Genomic DNA, 20,134 nt, shown 5'->3' on the forward strand with positions numbered 1-20,134 from the left:
ACCCAGGAACTTCAAATCATATATGGACAATGAGAGATAAACTTTGCAAGTAACAATTTTTTCCAAACGATGATAGGAGACACTTGGTGTGCAATCCATTGTAAGTAAAGTACGCTGGGACAAAAGTTATCTATGTGTGTTTGTAAGTACATTACAAACATTAAATCTTCACTCATTAGTCTGTTTCCTTAGATCGTTCTGCAATTCTCTAGTGCTTCAATGTCCTTCTGGAGATAGTTGAATGAAGAGAAGGATGAAGGGGTACATGATAGCAGTGTTCTAATACCTCAGGGACTGCCACAAAGAAGAGGGAGTCAAGCTGTTCTCCAAAGCGCCTGAAGGCAGGACAAGAAGCAATGGATGGAAACTAATCAAGGAGAGAAGCAACCTAGAACTAAGGAGAAACTTCCTGACAGTTAGAATGATTAACCAGTGGAACAACCTGCCTCCAGAAGCAGTGAATGCTCCAACACTGGAAGTTTTTAAGAAGAGACTGGACAGACATTTGTCCGAAATGATATAGGGTTACCTGCCTGAGCAGGGGGTTGTACTTGATGATCTCCAAGATCCCTTCCAAATCTGTTATTCAGTTATTCTGTTCTGTTGTTGTTGTTGTTGTTGTTGTTGTTATTATTATTATTATTATTATCATTATTATTATTATTATACTGTCTGTGACAGATGTTTACACATTTTCTCAAATATGGACATACCACACACTTAAATATTAATAAAACTATTAATAATGTGTGAATGATTTCCAATTTAGGATTTGTTTTTTTCACCATATTCATCTAATGGAGTAGTGTCAACTACAGTATCAAAACTCTTTTCTTCAGCTCAGATCCACATTTGGAACATTCTATGTTGTTCTGGTCACCACTTCTTCTCTCATCTCTTTTTTTTGCATACTTTTTTATTTCATTATAAGATAAAAGTATAGAAGAAACAAAAAGTTGGAATAATAAGAAAAGGAAAGAGAAAGGTGCAAAGAGAGAAGAAAAAACAATGACTTCTGCTTTCTTCAGTGAAGTCAATTACAGAAATAATACAGTGCCAACTTTTTGCTTTACATTTCACATTTTAAGCCATTTCTAGCATTACAAAATCATTCTAATCAGCAACATCCAAAATCAAAGTTTCATTTTTTTCAGCTTTGTGCAAAAAATCCAGAAGCAGTTTTCAACCATGTCTTCTGACTCCATCACTTTTTCCTTTCATCCTTCCATTGTGGGAACTAGTGTGTCTTTCTATCTTGGTGCATATAAAATTCTCACTGTTGTCATATATAATAACAAGTTCCAAATTTTCTTTCCAATTCTTTATCCATCAAACCTAAAAGGAAAACATTTGCTTGCATTTATTTTATATATTTCAATGTGGATTTCAATCCATTAGAATACATCTTTTCCCAATGGGCAATCATTATACTTTAACCAAAATTCTTTGTCCATTGGACCATACAATCTCTAACATATTAATTCTCTCCCCTTCCTTGCTTTAAATGAGTAAAACTAGGGCAACTTCAAGAAATGAAAATAATCAAGAAACTGAAGAAACTGTCTAAAATAATGGAAATAAAAAGAGGGGGCATAAAATTAGGCATGACTTAGAAAAAATAAATAGGGAGATATTCCTTCTTTATATCTCTGAAAAGCAGGTTTTTCTAATAGTTAGATCAAATTATATTTAGGCTAGAGAAAAGAAGATGCTTCTTCACATTGTCTCAACCTACAAAGGTAGATTAGTCAAATTCATCTGATCCTAAAACTCTTGTGCCTATTTGGTTGTTTGTAACCCTGAATTGGGTGAAATAGGGCAACAATTTTTGCTCAAATCGATTAGCTTATAGAACGCATCCAAAATCCAGAACCCATGGCTCCCACACAATTGAAATTTGGCAAAACTATGGCTGCTTCAGTGCTGGAAGTTGCTGGTGCTTCAAATTCAAATGTAATCTCAGTAACTTGAGCAAATGAATAAAAGCTATTTGTTAAAATAATAAAAGAATAAAAGCTATTCTGTTAAATCCATCAATGAGCATTTATTAGGCAGTAGTGATGGTGGTGTAATGCAAGTAGAAAAAAAAATATACAACAGAATTTGTATGTAATAAATCATATAGCTTTCTTCAATGGCTTATGTGGGGTTTTAAACAGCCATTACAGTTGAGTAATAACAATGTGTTATTGTGGGAGAGTCTTGGCTTTGAGGGAAATTAAGAACAGCTTGGCCAACTATCATTAACCAGTCTAGAACTACAACAGTGCTTTGAAAAGTATGTCTGCTCTACTAAAGTTCTCATATTCAGAATGCTAATGTTGGTGTGAAATTCTTCTTTGTGCTCATTTACTCTCTCAGCTACTACCTAGCTTGGTTAGCACTAGTAAGACTTCTTTAGAAACTTGAAATTATAGAAATTAGAGCTTTGTTGTTTCTAAAAACAACAAGTTTATTGTAATATTAGTAATGAAAACATTGTGCCTCTGGCCTTGTAAGTATATGCTTAGACTTTAAACACTCTAATGCTTGTGTGTGTGTGTATGTGTGTGTGTGTGTATGTATGTGTTAATAGGGTGAAAGCATAAGCAACCAAATAAAAACTCATTGTGGGTCTAATTTCCTTTTTCATTTTGTAAGAAAGAATACAATGGATAGTTAAATTTTTGGTTGGATAAACTTATGGTTCTAGAAATAGATCATTGGGAAAGGTTTGGCAGAAGAATGGAGTTACTGTGGTTGCTTCTTTTTAGTTAGAGAATTCTTAACAAATTTGTTCTTTTTAATGCAACAGAGTGGTTAGCAGCAGTTTCTTCCAACATTTAGCTGGAAAATACTGTGACTGTCATGAAATGGGATGGTCTTTTGACAGAATAATGTACTGAAAGTAATTAAAAGCAGAAGTGATTGGAATGCACAATTTCAAATAAAACTAATCAAAGAGTTGAACAAATGAATTAAAGGCAACTTATGTTGCTAATTGACAGATTTAAATCATTATTAAAATTAACATTTTAATGTTTGCTGTAAAGTGAACAGAGATGTAAAGAGATGGTGCTTTATTTTTTAAAAAAATCAGGTTTTGATTTATGATATATTGTTAGGCTCATTTAAAACAAGAGTTGTAATTTCTTTATCTCCAAATACAGTTGTCTATAAGTAAATCCAAGGGTCTCAAAGACTATATAAAAAAGCAAGTGTTACCCATGCTCACAATATAATATGCCACTACCTTGTGCGATGCTAATGCCTGTACTAAGAGCCAATATTATGTAGTGGTTAAGATACTAGATTAGAATGGAGATCACACAAATTCAAGTATATGACAATTGCTTGATTGACGTAGAAAGAAATCAAGGAAAGATTTCAATTTGTAATAAAATCTAACACTGCCTTTATTATTTTACACAATTATTATCTGAAAATGCTGGTTTAATAACAGAACAGAATAACTGAATAACAGATTTGGAAGGGATGTTAGAGGTCTTCTAGTCCAACCCCCTGCTCAAGCAGGAAACCCTATACATTTCAGACAAATGGTTGTCCAGACTCTTCTTAAAAACTTAAACATTTCCAATATTGGAGCACCCACAATATTCACTGATTAATTTTTCCAACTGACAGGAAATTTCTCCTTAGTTCTAGATTGGTTCTCTCTTTGATTCCTTTCCATCCATTGTTTCTTGTCCTGGCCATTCCAAACAACATAGGAGAATTAAGATATGAGTTCAATATATGCCAAGAAAAAAATTAAAGGGAAGCTAATGTTTTCTGAACCCAAACAGAGTGCATTCCAAGGCTTTGCAACTTGAATTTCTATTTTATTTTAAATTATAGGGTTTGTCTGTAAGAACCACAGAGCTGCAGGAGGCCAGCTTTGGCAAAGGGATCTAATCACTGTACCTGCAGTTTCTGGGAAAAAGTATTCCATTTTCGCTTCTGCTGCATGCTCATTCCACACATTTGGTGAAAATTGTGATACAAAAAGGAGAGTGGCCATCAATTGGTCCATGGTGGGTAGAGTAATTGCTACTTTTTGCTTCTATAGATGTTGATGAATGTCAGTCTGCCACACATCACTGTGGAGAAGGACAGATTTGTCACAATCTACCTGGAGCATATCGCTGTGATTGCAAGATGGGATATCAGTATGATTCATTCAGCAGAACTTGCATTGGTAAGTAAGACACAGGGAATTGGTATTGCTGATTGTCAAAATATGGTCAGCTTTTATACACTATTGATTTCAGCATAAGGATTAATTCCACTGAACTAAAACTTAAATAAGATAGCATGTCTGCTTCTGAAGTTTTCTTCATTTACTTGGATTAATTTGTCGGTTCATAAGTACATGCTTTAGATGTATTTCAAGTATAGCAATTGATTGAAATTAACCTACGACAGTACTTATTAATGGGCTAAAAAGTCTCCAGCTGTCTGATTTACTAAATATTTTCATACCTGCAAAGAAAATAGTTTCTGAATGATTTGGATGCTAGGTAACAACCTACCAAGCTATTGATTTCTGAGTGGATGCTATAACCCAGTCACTGTAAATAGGTGCTGGAGTCTCCTTATTTTAATTAGATAAAATTAAAATAATTTAATTAAACAAAAATGAATGGCAGATTGTTGTAAAACTTGGTGCATGCTTGGGGGGGGGGGGGAATCAACCAGATGCTTAAGTTCTGATTATGATACACACACTCACTCACACACACTCACACAGTATAATTATGTAAGCTTAGCTTAGAAGGTTGCCTGGAATTAGCAAGAATCATATGAATATTTCTTCCTTTCCTCTTCTTTCTTGCCCAAGGTAGCATTGAAGTCAAAATGAGTTTTGAAAGAGATACCCATGGAGATATGCTTGAAAAATTTGACCTTTGCAAATTCCTATAAACAATGTATGTTATACTTTATAGCTTGCTACAAGAACTTCTGGATGTTATAAATAAGTGGATGAAACTGGCAATCTCAGAAATAATCAGCCAGTTTGTGTTCCTTTGAGATTCAAATTTCAGAAATTTAGAAAAGGGGAGAAAAGGGAGGGCAGAACACTCCTACTTTACAGAATTGCTTGTAAACGTCCAGACCACTATAATAATTTTCTCCCCCTCTTGGGTTGTTTCTACTCCAGGTTGGATATGCTCTGGCTTCTAAATGATTTCAGTTGAAGTAGAATATCTAAGAGAACTGATTTATTCACATTTAACATGATTGGGAAAATGTACACGAATGGAATCTTAAGAATGCTGATTTGGAATAAACAGATTTAAAGCTTATGAGGCTTAGAGTCTGGAAGAATAAAACACAGAGGGAATTTTGGCCTATCTTCAGGATGCTGAGCCAAAGAATGTCTTCTAATAGTAGTACAAGTAGATTGATATTGCTGTGGCATGGGACAGGGCTTTGATGGGATAGAAACTATAAGAGATTGACAGTTAAAAAGGAGGTTGTGTCCCTAACTTTATCTAAAAATTAACATTCATGAACTGTCAGTCTAAAATAGCAACTTCTTCCCTAATTATAGAGAGAAAAGAATATGACCTTGACAGAAATATGCAAGCTCCATTGCCAAAGCGAAAAACTTACTTTAAGTCCTCAACAGTCAGATAATATCAAGAAGCAACTCAGATAAGAGGCTTCCTAATTCACTGAACTATAAGTAGGAAGAGGAGATCATCAGACTTGCATGAAAGTAGTTTTAAGCTTCCTGTGGAATTCATTTCTTGGTCTGGTTCTACCTAGTGGGGTTGACAATAATTTACATCCATTAGTGTAACTTCATATTCTGGAGGTTTCCAAAACCATTCTATGTGCTATAAGTGGCTTGGTAAGTCAAAGACATAGAATATAAATGTAGAAAACTTGGCAAAAATGAAGTGATCGTTTATTTGATAAGGTGGTAATTGCATTTTTCTATACTTCTTTATTTCACTATACTGGTAAGCAAACAAAGTAAGGAAAAGTAACATCCAAAATGGAAACAATTACACAAATCTTCCTCTAACACCTTTGCCTTTTTCTGCCTTACAGTTTCCCAGGTGTATTTTATCTTTTATCAGTTTTGTTTTTGTTTTGCAATAGATATAAATGAATGCTGGAATTATCCAGGCCGACTCTGCCAGCATTCATGTGAAAACACTCCTGGATCCTATCATTGTTCATGTTCTTCTGGATTTCGCTTGGCGTATGATGGGAAACATTGTGAAGGTATTTGTAGATGAAGCTACCTCAAAAAAAAAAAAAAAGTCAGGGGGGATGGATTGCACAGAGACAACTGTCTTGCAGAAAATAACACATTTCTGAACACAAGTTTTGAAATCCTCATGCTTTCTTTTACATTATTCTATCCTAATTTATTTGTCACAGCACCCCAGTTTTTCAATTATTTTGTATAGTATAATATAAAAATGAAACCCTGCCTTAACTGCAATTGGGTCCTTTCTTCATGCCTTTGTATTCCACTGAAAATGAATAACTATAGTCTAATTTACAGGCCTATTGTTTTGAACAACATTACAATGATAATAGCATGATAAAAAATGAATTGTGTCATAACTGTTAAGTCAAAGGTGGAGAAAGAGTGGCCCAGTGCAGATTGTTAGCATCTCTTTGGGTTCTAGAGCCTCTTCCTCCTATAATGCAATGCCATATATTGGCAGCACCATCTGTTGACCCATTTGCTTGTAGACAAAGTGCAAGTACCTTTGATTAGTCATATAGCCTGGCAGCCATTAAGTGAGAATTATCTCTGCTTTACATATGTTTATATGTAAAATTTAAAAGACTTTCAGTGAAACTTAAACTTCCCAAAAACCTTCCCTGAAAAGGTCCTGGATCCACTTCTTTCTGGATTGTGTGATATAACTTTCCATAGACCTTGAGGTATCAGGAATGATACATCCCACATCTAAGTTTTAGTTATAATCATCTATGTCTTTGAAATGCTTATTAATATTATCTCAATTTAGTATGTAGTATTTTAATCAAACATATATCCTGCATGTATAAACCACAGTCATGCTGTATCTTCAGGCTTGAAGATGCTCCATGTTTTTTTTTTAAAGGCAATCCATTTAGTTAAAGGGCTTTTCTACTTTGTCTTCAATGACAGGTATGTGGCAGCAACTGATTTTAATGTCTCTTTGATACTCGTTTTTCAACACAGATGTCAATGAATGTGACAATAATCCATGCAGTCAAGAATGTGCTAATATTTATGGTTCCTATCAGTGTTACTGCAGGCAAGGCTACCAATTAGCAGAAGACAGCCATTCCTGTAAAGGTACATCTGATTTGTTCCATTGCAGCAGTAGTGTACATTACTCTGGGAGAATAAAGCCATTGCCCTCACATGTTTGCTAATGTATCAATTCCAGATATTGATGAATGTGGCCAAAGTGCAGGCATCTTGTGCACTTTCCGCTGTCTCAACGTGCCGGGGAGTTACCAGTGTGCTTGCCCCGATCAGGGATATACAATGGCCGCCAATGGAAGGAGTTGTCGAGGTAAGAATAAGATTACAAAAAAAAAAAAGACAAAGAGAAAATTGTTTCTTTCCATTAGGTCATGTTGAGTTGACCTAATTTTTAATTTCATTACCATGACTGCACATGAATAAATGAATTTCATTTTTAAAATTTTGCCATGTAATAAAAGATAGGAAGCTAAACATAAAGTAGGGAAGTACGTGCATACTCAAACCAAGTCTTGGGGGAAAACACTTATAAGAAAAAAACATGTATTAGATGAAAAAGCATGTCAAGTCATAATTTGGGGAAATCTTCTATAGCATCACAAAGTGCATGCATTAGAAATTGTGCGCAAAAAAATTGTGTAGAAGTTCATGCAGAAATTTAAAAACACACGCATAAATTTGTTCAGCAATGGAGTGAAAAGAGTTTAAGATTGGGAAAATGAGAAACTTAAAAAAAATCAAACGTATGTAGATTTGTCCATAGAAAAAAATATTTATTACCTGGGTAATTGTTTCCCAGTATTTATTTTTATTAAAATTACAATAAAAGCAACCACAGTCACTCAATGGCTGTCCTTGAAAAGAATTATCTAGGTAGAGATGTTTTCTTTTTCCCATCTGTGATTATTAGGGGATGAATGCGATTCTCCCTAGCAGGGAGGCAGCCAAAAAGATTTAGGGTGAAGAACAACTTTAAGTCAGCCTTTTCATCATTGCTTTTTGTTGTCCTATTGGACCACAAATCAAGACTAGATTAGCCAAATGTTTCATCGGTTCATTATTCCTTTAATGTAGTATCAGCACATATGGGAGTCAGCTAGCATCAGTTCCTAACACAGATAGTTTTTATACAGTCTAAAGTGAGTCCAACATACTACTCCATAAAGGATGTCACTGGTGCATGACTGATACTTTTTCAAATAATGTCATATGATATAAGGAACAGATTTAAGCCTAGGCAATAGGCAGACTGGGTTCTCTGTTCTGGGCCCAGTGCTCTTCAACATCTTCATCAATGATTTGGACGAGGGGATAGATGGGGAAGTCATCAAATTTTCAGATGACACCAAGCTGGCAGGAATAGCCAACACTCCAGAAGACAGGCTTAGGATACAGGAGGATCTGGATAGACTTGTACATGGGGCGCTATCTAAAAAAATGAAATTCAATGCTGAAAAAAGTAACGTTTTACATTTAGGCAAGAAAAACCAAATGTACAGGTATAGTATAGGGGATACGTTGCTCAATAGTAGTAACTGTGAGAGGGACCTCAGAGTCCTAGTGGCAATCACTTAAATATGAGCCAACAGTGTGCTGCAGCTGCCAAAAAGGCCAACACAGTGCTAGGCTGCATTAACAGAGGGATAGAATCAAGATCACGTGACGTATTAATACCATTTTACAATGCCTTGGTAAGGCCACACTTGGAATACTGCATCCAGTTTTGGTCACCACAATGTAAAAAAGATGTTGACACTCTAGAAAGAGTACAGAGAAGAGAAACAAAGATGATTAGGGGACTGGAGGCTAAAGCATATAAGGAAAGGCTGCTGGAATTGGGTATGTCTAGTTTGATGAAGAGAAGGACGAGGGAGGACATGATAGCAATGTTCCAATATCTCAAGGGCTGCCAAAAGAAGAGGGAGTCAAACTATTTTCCAAAGCGCCTGAAGGCAGGACAAGAAGCAACGGATGGAAACTAATCAAGGAGAGAAGCAACCTAGAACTAAGGAGAAACTTTCTGACAGTTAGAACAATTAACCAGTGGAACAACCTGCCTCCAGAAGTGGTGAATGCTCCAACACTGAAAGTTTTTAAGAAGAGACTGGACAGAAATTTGTCTGAAATGGTATAGGGTTTCCTGCCTGAGCAGGGGGTTGGACTAGATGACCTCCAAGATCCCTTCCAACTTTATTATTATTATTATACCCCATATATGGTACTCCCTTTATGGCCCTGACAGATTGTCCTGATTCTTCCCCAGCTAGCCTGCTCTTCCAGTACTACCTATGATGTTGGCACTTTGGTGGTTATACTTTTGCGGACAACAGCCTTGCAATCCCTTTGTGCTTTCTCAAAAGAAAAAAAAGTGAGAGATATCTCCCTGTCTCCCATTCATCCTTTTGCTTCTTCTATGGTGGTGTGTCTCAAATTTGAGACATGCATGGATTGCCACTGAGCAGTTACAATGCCGTGACTGTTGAGTAAGCATGTGTACAAGCAGGTGTCTGAGGAGGAAGAAAGTGGCTACAGCTACCAACAGTATTGGTAAGCATTTTAGGCAAAATCCTGCCCCTGATGTGCTGCTAGGACACATGAACAATTGATCTGTGATTTGGTATCCCAACCCTTTGACATTGTTGGGGAATACAATTTCACGTGAACCACCCACTGCAGTGATGATCAGGTTTGAATTCCAAAACTCCTGAAGAGTAGCATGTTGGGGCGGGGGAGGTAGTATAGATAGCCAAGTGATATGATTCATACTTCACACTAGAAGCCTTCCTTTAATATGATCAACATAGCTTCTTTATAACATTACCCAAGCAGCCTTAAAGAGATATATCTCCATTATTGCTATTTTGGCCCAAAGAATGTGCATGATTCTTGAACATACTGAACACTAGTGAGGAAATGATTTGAAAACTGAGAAATAGCTTTTTTGTTTGAATTATTTCATGGAATCCAGTACCAATGAAAACTTTTCAGTGCTGAAAGTATTGTTTCAAAGAATTCATGTATCAACCTTGATTGTGATGCAGATGGAAGTTGTCTATATTTTCTGCAAATTTTTCCCCTGCTTTTCAAGGCTGAATAGGAGCCAAGATATAGGATAACATCTGAACAGAGAATCTGCATCCCTAATGACTGTAAATCTAACATTTCATGCTCAATTCTGAGGTTTATCTAGGGAGACAATGAGTACATGAATTTATGTGTTAGGGAAATTTGGGATATATTATTTACAACATTTAAACACTATAACCCCTGTGCCCTTGAAAATTTTGGATCTGGGGCAGGATTGGGAAAATATATCTCACACCCCTAATATATATATAACAAAAAGCTATTGTTTCTACCCAGAAGAAATCTTGGCTTTTTTTTTCTTTTCCACTTCCTTCAGGGAGATTTTATGGCTTAGTGAATTCATGTTGATCTATTTGAACTATCACACTATCATATTATGTTATGGATTGTTGTTTTCAAAACTGTGTGGTAAAGCTTCAGAGAGTAGTAAATCTTTTGCAACATCAAATTCCACGTGAGAACAATTTACCTCTTCACCTAGTTTTATGAGTCAATGAGGAGGAACTTAAATTATTTTAATTCATTTTTTTACTTCTCATTGTGTTTCTTTTCTTATGCTTTTAAACAAGCCACACTCCATGCAAGAGTGATGTTGATTTAGGAGACAGTCTTCTCTATAAAAATTGCCAGATTTCACTGCAATACTTTGCTCATGGATTATCTGTTAGCATTTATTTAAGTCTCAAACCTCTGAACGCTGTCTAGACATTTGAGATTTCTTTTTTTAATAGCTAAAAAGTTAAGCCAGGATTTCCTTCCTCATCTTTTTGCAGCCATCACAAATCAACAAATGGCTCTTTTGTTATCCTGCTCTTCAAAGATTTTGTAGGATTTTCATTCTTACTTTAAGTACCCTATGTAGAAATAAATTCTTGTATCAGACACAATGACACAACTGGAATTGACAAAATGCTGGTCTTAAAACAAAATCTGTGAGCCTCCCAACCAAGTTGAGAAGTATATGTGCAAAGAGGGTTCTGCAGTCATTTTATCAACTTGCCTCCACTGCAGATGGAAATCCAGAAATGTGGAAATCAAACTATGTTTAGGTCCATCCTTAAAAGCAATCCTAGCGAATCAGTGGAGCACTGATTTAATTAAAAAGCCCTGCAGAGTGCAGGCAGAAGTGGAAAGTGATTTGTATGTGCCTGCCTGTCTCCGGGTGCTTCCTCACAGAGAATTGGTACTATTCCTGCAGTGGCACCATGTCCCATGTGATCGTATATTTTCACCCCCTTTTGAGAGTTGAGCTAACTTTTGGCTGTCGTGCTGCACAGTTCAAACTACAATTTGCAACTTATGATTTGTGATGCTTGTGCTTTGCAGGAATTGGAAGAGTTTTACTTTTTGCTTTATCCTGTCTTATCCCACCTGCACTCAGAGATCTCTAGAAGATGTCACAGATAACCTTATCAGTTTCTCCAGGCTTACGCTCTCTAGTAAACTCTGCGGTGGTTTCTTAATTCCTGTTTTAGGAAAAATTGTTCAGTTTAATATTTTCTGCTTAGGCAAGCAATATATAACTGAACTCTTTATTTGATCCCACTTACACAATCTGGGCTCAGGCAAGGCCTTCTTCTTCACCCCAATGTACACTTATAGAGGTTCTACACAGCAACTTACATCTATGAATACATCTGTGGGGAAGAGCTCCTGGCTGCAAAATAACAATGCTAGGCTTTCAGTGGGAATTTACAGTATATAATTTAAAAAAAAAAACACTCTCTGGACAGCCACCATATTTTTTCTCTTCTCGGGGATTCTGGTGCTTAGCCAGACAAATGCATACTAGATGTTCTGAAATGTGTTTGTATGGATTGGATGAGACAATTTATTTTCCCTCTTTCTGTGTGGAATGAGAAAAGGGGACATTTACTGCTCCTGGAGCTATGGAAGTTTAAAGAACTGAATACTATTTTAAAATATATATTATTCAGCTTGTTATCTGGAGGAAGTTTTGATTTATCTTGTTCCTTCTCAGTCCTCTGGGATTGGCTGAAGACTATCTCACAGATGAGAATAAAATGCTTAGGCAGGACTGAGTCAGGTGTGAAAATGCTTTTCCCCCCCTTTAGCAGTTTCATTAACTATTTCACTTTGACTGTATTCAGTAGGAAAAAACCTCAGAATTATCAGAGGGTATGGGAAATGGCTTTTGGTTCAGTCAAAATAAGAGTGCCTAATCTAACCCATACATTTCCTAGACCAGTGGTGGCGAACCTATGGCACGGGTGCCAGAGGCAGCACTCAGAGCCCTCTATGTGGGCACATGTGCCATTGCCCTAGCCTCACCTCCCCCCACAACCCCCTCCTCTCCAGCAGCCCCCCTGAAGGAGAGTCGCACCTGAGCGTGGCCCACATGGAGCAGCGCAGCCAAGGACATGGCAGCCAGGCAGCGTAGACAAGACTCTGCCCTTACATCCCATCGTGCACAGTTGATGCTGCAGGGTGCGGCAGAGGGCATGACTGCCATAGCGCTGCTGAGCTTCCTGGGTGATCTGCAGGGGGTCCTGGAGGTGGTGAATGGCCCTGCAGGCAGGCAGGGCAGGAGATGGGGGCGGAGTCGGGGCGGGGCCACTTTTTGAGCACTCAGTCTCTAAAAGGTTCGCCATCACTGCCTTAGACTATCCAAGATATTTACACCAACAGAGAGAAGAAATTCTATCTCAAATTTCCCATGCCGGCCATGTCTCTGACTTTGGACAGAGAAATCAATCTACTTTTATGATTCACAGATATCCCAGAGGCCATAAGAGTACAACCTATGTGTGTGGGAAAAGTAATGGCTTGGGGTGGTGAGGTTTATTTATTTATTTTAAGAACTAAAATAAAGTATTTATCCTAAGTATTACCAAATTCTGACATTAAGGAAACTGAGAAAAGGTGCTTACACTCTTGCCTTAAGCAGTTTATAAAATGAATCCATAACTTACAAACTGATTAGCTAATTTAACCGAAACTTTAGTGTGGTGAAATGAATGTATGCATTCTTTCTTTTTATTAATAGAAATGAATCATTGTGGTTGATTTTCCTATATGTAACTCAGTGGATTTTATAAGATTTGTTCACTTGTGGAAGAAGGATGCTACTAAATTGTTGCCATTTTTGTGTATGCTTCATCCTCAGATATTGATGAATGTGCAATGGGAACCCACAACTGTTCATCAGCAGAATCTTGCTATAATATTCAAGGCAGCTTCCGATGCCTTTTAATTGAGTGTCCACCAAACTACAGAAAAGTGTCTGATATGTAAGTCTAATAATTGCCCCTCTACATAGCAACTAATCACATTACGTAATGCTCAGAGCTCTTAATAATTACTCAGCTGAACATAGGGTGTTTGTTGCACTTCTATTTGCTGTGCTTTTTCCAAAGATCTAATCCATTAATACCAACAGTTGTTTAATTTTTAAAAACAAGCCTGCTACAAATGGCTTCAGGCAAGCAATTGCCTGAAGATGCTCTTTAACATCTTCATCAACGATTTGGATGAGGGGATAGATGGGGAACTCATCAAATTTGCAGATGACACCAAGCTGGCAGGAATAGCCAACACTCCAGAAGACAGGCTTAAGATACAGAAGGATCTGGACACTGAGCACTCTCTAACAAAATGAAATTCAATGGTGAAAAAAGTAACGTTCTACATTTAGGCAAGAAAAACCAAATGTACAGGTATAGTATAGGGGGTACCTTGTTCAATAGTAGTAACTGTGAGAGGGATCTCAGAGTCCTACTGGACAATCACTTAAATATGAGCCAACAGTGTGCTGCAGCTGCCAAAAAGGCTAACACAGTGCTAGGCTGCATTAACAGAGGGATAAAATCAAGATCAGGTGAAGTGTTAATACCACTTTACAATGTCTCGGTAAGACGACACTTGGAATACTGCATCCAGTTTTGGTCACCGTGATGTAAAAAAGATGTTGAGACTCTAGAGCAGGGGTTCTCAACCTTGGCAACTTTAAGACTTGTGGACTTTAACTCCCAGAATTGGGAGTTGGAGTCCATAAGTCTTAAAGTTGCCAAGGTTGAGAACCCCTGCTCTAGAAAGAGTACAGAGAAGAGCAACAAAGATGATTAGGGGACTGGAGGCTAAAACATATAAGGAACGGCTGCTGGAATTGGGTATGTCTAGTTTAATGAAGAGGGGGCTGCCACAAAGAAGAGGGAGTCAAGCTATTTTTCAAAGCACCTGAAGGCAGGACAAGAAGCAATGGATGGAAACTAATCAAGGAGAGAAGCAACCTAGAACTAAGGAGAAACTTCCTGACAGTTAGAACAATTAACCAATGGAACAACCTGCCTCGAGAAGTGGTGAATGCTCCAACACTGGAAGTTTCTAAGAAGAGACTGGACAGCGATTTGTCTGAAATGATATAGGGTTTCCTGCCTAAGCAGGGGGTTGGACTAGATGATCTCCAAGGTCCCTTCCAACTTTATTATTATCATTAATTGGGGAACAGGTACCTTTGATTCTACCATTCAGAGTAAATGTGGCCATAATCTGAAGTTTCACTGGAAAATCTAGTTTCACTGGAAAATCTAGTTTCTCTGGAAAAGAATTCATGGTAGAGTTCTTTTCTCAAAATCAAACATACATGTACTTACATGCATACACATATATACAAATCCTCATTTACACTTACTCCATTTTCTCTTGTGAATGTACTCCCCACACTCATCCGTATCTTTGCCTTTCCAAACTAAACTCCAGCAATAAAAATGTGACAAATAGTGCCATAACATTTTCTAGAAGCCTGTTTACAGTCAGGGCATGACATCTGTATATCATATAATGCTTAGGAAACTGGAATAAGATACATTTAATTATTCTGATGAACCGGCCATAGCCCTTATGGCCATTTTTTTTAATAGTCTTAACCATTTTTTGATAGTTGAATCTCATGGTGCTGTAAAAGCTATGATATTAAAAGCCATGCAGGTGCTCTAAGGGACAAAATGTGAAGTTAGTTTTATTCCCAGGTAAATAAGAAGGATCCAGGCATGTTCCCATTAAATACAAGTTTTAGAAACAACTGGCATGGTGTTCACGATAAATAATCTATGGATCTTATATTACTCCTAAAGGAGGCCTCAGTTAATGAGAGAAAACATCATCCTACAGAAAATGAGAAGCAGAAGGTGACATTAGGGAGACACTGGGTAATCCATGTTTTAAATCAGAAAGTTACCAAATAACTAATGAGAGAATATATTTGAAATATGGTAACCTTAAGGAATAGGAAGAAGATAAAGGGTATATCTGGAGAAGGCAAGATTTATGGCTAGAAGCCCCCCCCCCAAAAAAAATGAACAAGAGAGAAGGGTCCAAAGTGAAAAGAAGCAGATAACTTATATAGAAGCAGGGGCTGCAAGCCTATGGATTTTTACTGGAGAAAATTTTTTTGTGGAGGAAACCATGTATTCAAAGTACAGAAAAAAGACACAGAAATCTGTCATCTAGAATTATGTGCAAGGAAGGCATTGCACAATTGCACAGTAGATGGGATTTTCAGGCATAGTTTATCTGATAGAGATCTACAACTTTTAAAAGAGGACCATCATTTGTCTCCACCCCTCTGAATGAGCCATTCAGAATTATGGTGGAAATATAATGGGCTCTTTGACTGTTTTGAAGGCGACAAAATTCCTCCTGCACTCACTAAGGTTCCTGCCCTTTGGGACATCATCCTTCTGAGATTAGATTAGTCCCAATCTTGCTGGCCCTTTGAGGATTTGAAAACTTGGCTTTGTGGCCCTGAGTATGTGATCAAGGCCATCCCTTGGCTTTGCTGATAGTTGTTTTTATAATATTATGTTGTGTTATGTGTTTTTATTTTTATATTGGATATTTTATTGTAATATGTATTGTATATGGGTGGCTATATAAATTGAATAAATAAACATTTAGAAAATCAGATATAATCTATAAAGGATATAAATGTTAATTCCTCTGTGAGGTCTAAAAGCCACTCTTTGTTACATCTTAAGAAAACTTCACCTTATTCCCAGTTGCTGAAATTAAAAAAAAAGAAAGAAAAAGAAATTACAATCATTACACAAATCTTTATTAGATAAGCACAGCTCTTGGAATATCTGTTGTATGCCAGAGGATATCCTAGCCTAGGAACTTATAGAAAGTTAAAAGTACAAAAAGAAAATTTACTTAAATTATAAACTAAAAACAACTATTCAATGACTTTAAGCATATGAGAGCCATATAATTTGAAACAAGGTTTAAACAGGATGTACAGTACCTGGCTTTAAGAATGTATCACTCATCTCCATAGAAATGAAGATACCCCAGTAAAGATCTTTTAGTTTGCAAAGATGCATGGTAATAAGGTAGAGAAGGCTCAGACCAAACCACAAAGATCATGCAATAAAAGCTTTATTTGCAAAACCTGCTATCAGTGCAGCACTCTAATAAATTCTAGTAACAATAGGATCAGTATTGATTATTTACTAGTATTTACATGTAAATTATTTACTATAACTTACATGCTGTCCATTTCTAGAATCAGAGTGGCTTACTGTATCAATATCAGCAGCTTAAAGACCGTTTCTTACAGTTATATTGGTTCAGGTCAATGTGCCACTGCTTTGTATTATGTTATTTATTCCTAAGTGTCTTTCTGGAGAGCTGTATTTTTACAGGTCCCTGGAAATGTACTGACAACGGGGGGGTGTGTGTGTGTGTGTGTGGAATATCTAAGTCTAAGGTATTCCTAAAGAGGGGTCCATCATTGAGAAAGCTCAAGCCAGAATGTCCTAAATACGACATTTTACTAAGTGATAAGATCTTTGGCAAACCCTCCCTTCCAGTTGTTACAGTTTCACCATAGGGAAAGCAGTCATGACAATATCTAGGCCCTGAACTATATAGAGCTTTAAAGGTGACAACCAGCAAGTTGAATTGCATCTAAGGCTAACTCTTAATCAGTGCAGCTCTCACAATAGTTATATACCCATAAGCATCCAGGATGCTTCAGGTTTAATCAGCTGAAATTTAGGTTTGTCTTCTAAGGCTGGGGTCCCCAACACCTGGTCCATGGACCAGTACTGGGCTGCAGCATGCCAGCAACTGGTCTGCACAAACAAGCAGAGCCCCATCCGTGAGATGCAGGCAGCACACAAGACCACGCACTCTCCAGTCCACGGAAAAACCTCTCCACGGAACCAGTCCCTGGTGCCCAAAAGGTTGGGGACCTCTGTTCTAAGGAGTGTCATATAGAATGCATTGTGATAATCCAGTAATGCAAGGTAACTGAGTCAGGCTTTCTGATCCAGAAAAGATCACCACTGGCACACAAGACATTTTATAAATGTCTGTATACCACAAACTGATATCTTACTCTGACATTTTCATTTGATACAGTATGTTCAGCCACAGAACCATTCCAGAAAGTGTTGCATAATGCAAGTTTTGCATAAGTCGGATTGCTGTGGAATTCATGAAACACTATTTTGATACACATGCATAAATGCTTACCTACTTACATGCACAACAGAGTTCCATGAAGGAACTATCACACGGTTCATGATGCAAACTTTGTAAGCACAAGTCCTAGGGATTTCATGTGGCCTGATCCAGAGTACTATGATTGGATGAATCTCATGGTTCATTTCCAGACCAACCTATGCAAAGTAATTTTCTAAGTATTCCTTTAAGTTCATTGCAGTTTCCAGGATAGGTTTTCAGATTCATGACCTCTTGATTTTTGGCTGTTACCTTGAATAATTGCATTGACATAGTGAGGATTATACAAAAAGAGCAAGCAGCTGCAAATTGTACAGTCAGTAATATTCAACCCTGCTACATATTGTTTAACACCAGAGACAGGTTTCCTGGAACTCTGCATGCTGTTCAAGACTTGTCTTCAAACCCCAGTTACTGAAGTGCTAAATATTTCCTATTTCTCTTCTCTCAGGAGATGTGAACGTATCAACTGTTTCAACTATTTGGATTGCCAGAACACTGCACTCCGCATTACTTATTATCAGCTTAATTTCCAAACCAACATTGTTGTTCCAGCTCATATTTTTCGAATTGGTCCCTCGCCTGCTTATGCCGGAGACAACATAATCCTTACAATCAACAAAGGAAATGAAGAAAACTACTTCAATACCAGAAAGCTTAATTCCTATACCGGTATAGTCTATCTTCAGAGGCAAGTGAGGGAACCCAAAGACTTCTTGCTAGATGTTGAAATGAAGCTTTGGCGTCAAGGAACCTACACAACATTTATGGCCAAAATTTATATTTTCATTACATCTCATGCATACTAAGATGGATGTATTACTGTTGAAGTTCATTGGTGCTATTTTTTAAAAAATCTTTCCTACCAAAGCTTGTGGTAATAGAGAAAAAGACTGATAGAAAAATATAGCCTCTCATATTTTTTTTCTAGCTCCTAAAATATCTTTGTTTTTGTAAAATTAACTTAAAATATATTCACCTGTTTCTCTTTTAACTCTGAATGTTTAACTGAGCAAAATAAGGCTGTTGAGCTTTGATGCACAGTAGTTATGCTGTCCTTTAAAAGTTATTTTGATATTTCACCAATGACAACCTCAGAATTAGTTATCAGGAATGGGGGCATGATCTACCCAAATATAGACAATCCAGATAAGATGGAATTCAAAGGGAAAATAAATATGTGGCTGTTAAAATCAATTGTACTTGAAAGATGCTTAAGTGCAATTCAGTTGAGCTCACAAGAGGGCCGAAGGCCAATTCCCAGTCTTTAAAACAACTATAAAAAAAGAAAAGAAATTGCATGTCAGACAGTGATCTTTTTTCACTTATTGACAATTACACAATGTAGTTTTAAAGAGAGAGAAAATCTTCCTTTTCTGAATATGCCCATAATATGTGATGAGAACTTGATGTGCCAATCACATTCGGTTTTTATTTCTCCATCTTCCTGTAACACATTAGTGAATCAGATATTGATCTATCTATGTGTTCCTCCTTCATTGATTTACCCACCCAGTTACTAAGGCTATTGCCTCCTCTGTTCAAATTGGAAATTATAGCTACAAATAAGTGACCAGGAATAAGTCTGATCAAACTTAATATGCATATAGCTCTCACAGTTAAATCACCTGAAAAAATCTCCTCATATAGTATTTATATAATCAACCTTTACTTTTCCCATATCTTAGCAAATGTCACTGTGAGGCCTTTCCATAGAGTTATTTTTCCACCTTATTCAAGGTTATTGGTACTCTAATACCATAGGATGGGAAGTTTACCCTGCAACTTCTGAGACTTGCTATTTGCTGTGCTTCTCGTGTAAATTCTTGGGACTGACTGTGCCAGGAGTTATAGATGTACATCCTCCTTTCTGGTACGTTCATGCCAACAGTAAAGGTAGTCCTCGACTTACGACTATAATTGATCCCAAAATTTCTGTTGCTAAGTGAAAGGTTTGTTAAGTGTGGTTTGCCCCATTTCTTGCCATAGTTTTTAAGTGAATCACTGTAGGTGTTAAATTAGTAATGTGCTTGTTAAGTGAATCTGACTTCCCTATCAACTTTGCTTGTCAGAAGATGAGAAAAGATGACCCCGGGACACTGCAACCGTCATAAATATAAGTCAGTTGCCAAGCATCTGAATTTTGATCACATGACTATGGGGATGCTGCAATGGTCATAAATCACTTTTTTCAGTATCCTTGTAATTTTGAACAGTTACAAGTACTGTAAATGAGCTGTTGTAAGTTGAGGACTGCCAGTATAAAACTGTTACCACACTTTGTGGGCCAATAAAATTGTTGTATAGCTCTCTCTTTGCTCTAAGAAATACATGAAGGGTGAACATCTATGTCAAGCT

At 37.1% G+C, this 20,134-nt stretch overlaps 1 protein-coding gene across 1 annotated transcript in view; it reads left to right on the plus strand.

Annotated features, from left to right (window-relative positions):
• Nucleotides 1-19,789, plus strand: part of LOC120302705 (fibulin-2-like) — a 106,865-nt gene extending 87,076 nt beyond the window's left edge. The window contains exons 10-15 of the mRNA XM_039331530.1: nt 4,049-4,177; nt 6,091-6,216; nt 7,175-7,291; nt 7,386-7,514; nt 13,419-13,542; nt 18,228-19,789. Of these exons, the coding sequence (XP_039187464.1) occupies nt 4,049-4,177; nt 6,091-6,216; nt 7,175-7,291; nt 7,386-7,514; nt 13,419-13,542; nt 18,228-18,585 (983 nt within the window). The 3' untranslated portion in view covers nt 18,586-19,789. The remainder of the gene's footprint in view (nt 1-4,048; nt 4,178-6,090; nt 6,217-7,174; nt 7,292-7,385; nt 7,515-13,418; nt 13,543-18,227) is intronic.
• Nucleotides 19,790-20,134: the final 345 nt, after the last annotated feature.

The sequence above is a fragment of the Crotalus tigris genome, unplaced genomic scaffold (genome assembly GCF_016545835.1).
Source record: "Crotalus tigris isolate CLP2741 ecotype Arizona unplaced genomic scaffold, ASM1654583v1 scf7180000024437.13266115, whole genome shotgun sequence".
NCBI lineage: Eukaryota > Metazoa > Chordata > Lepidosauria > Squamata > Viperidae > Crotalus > Crotalus tigris.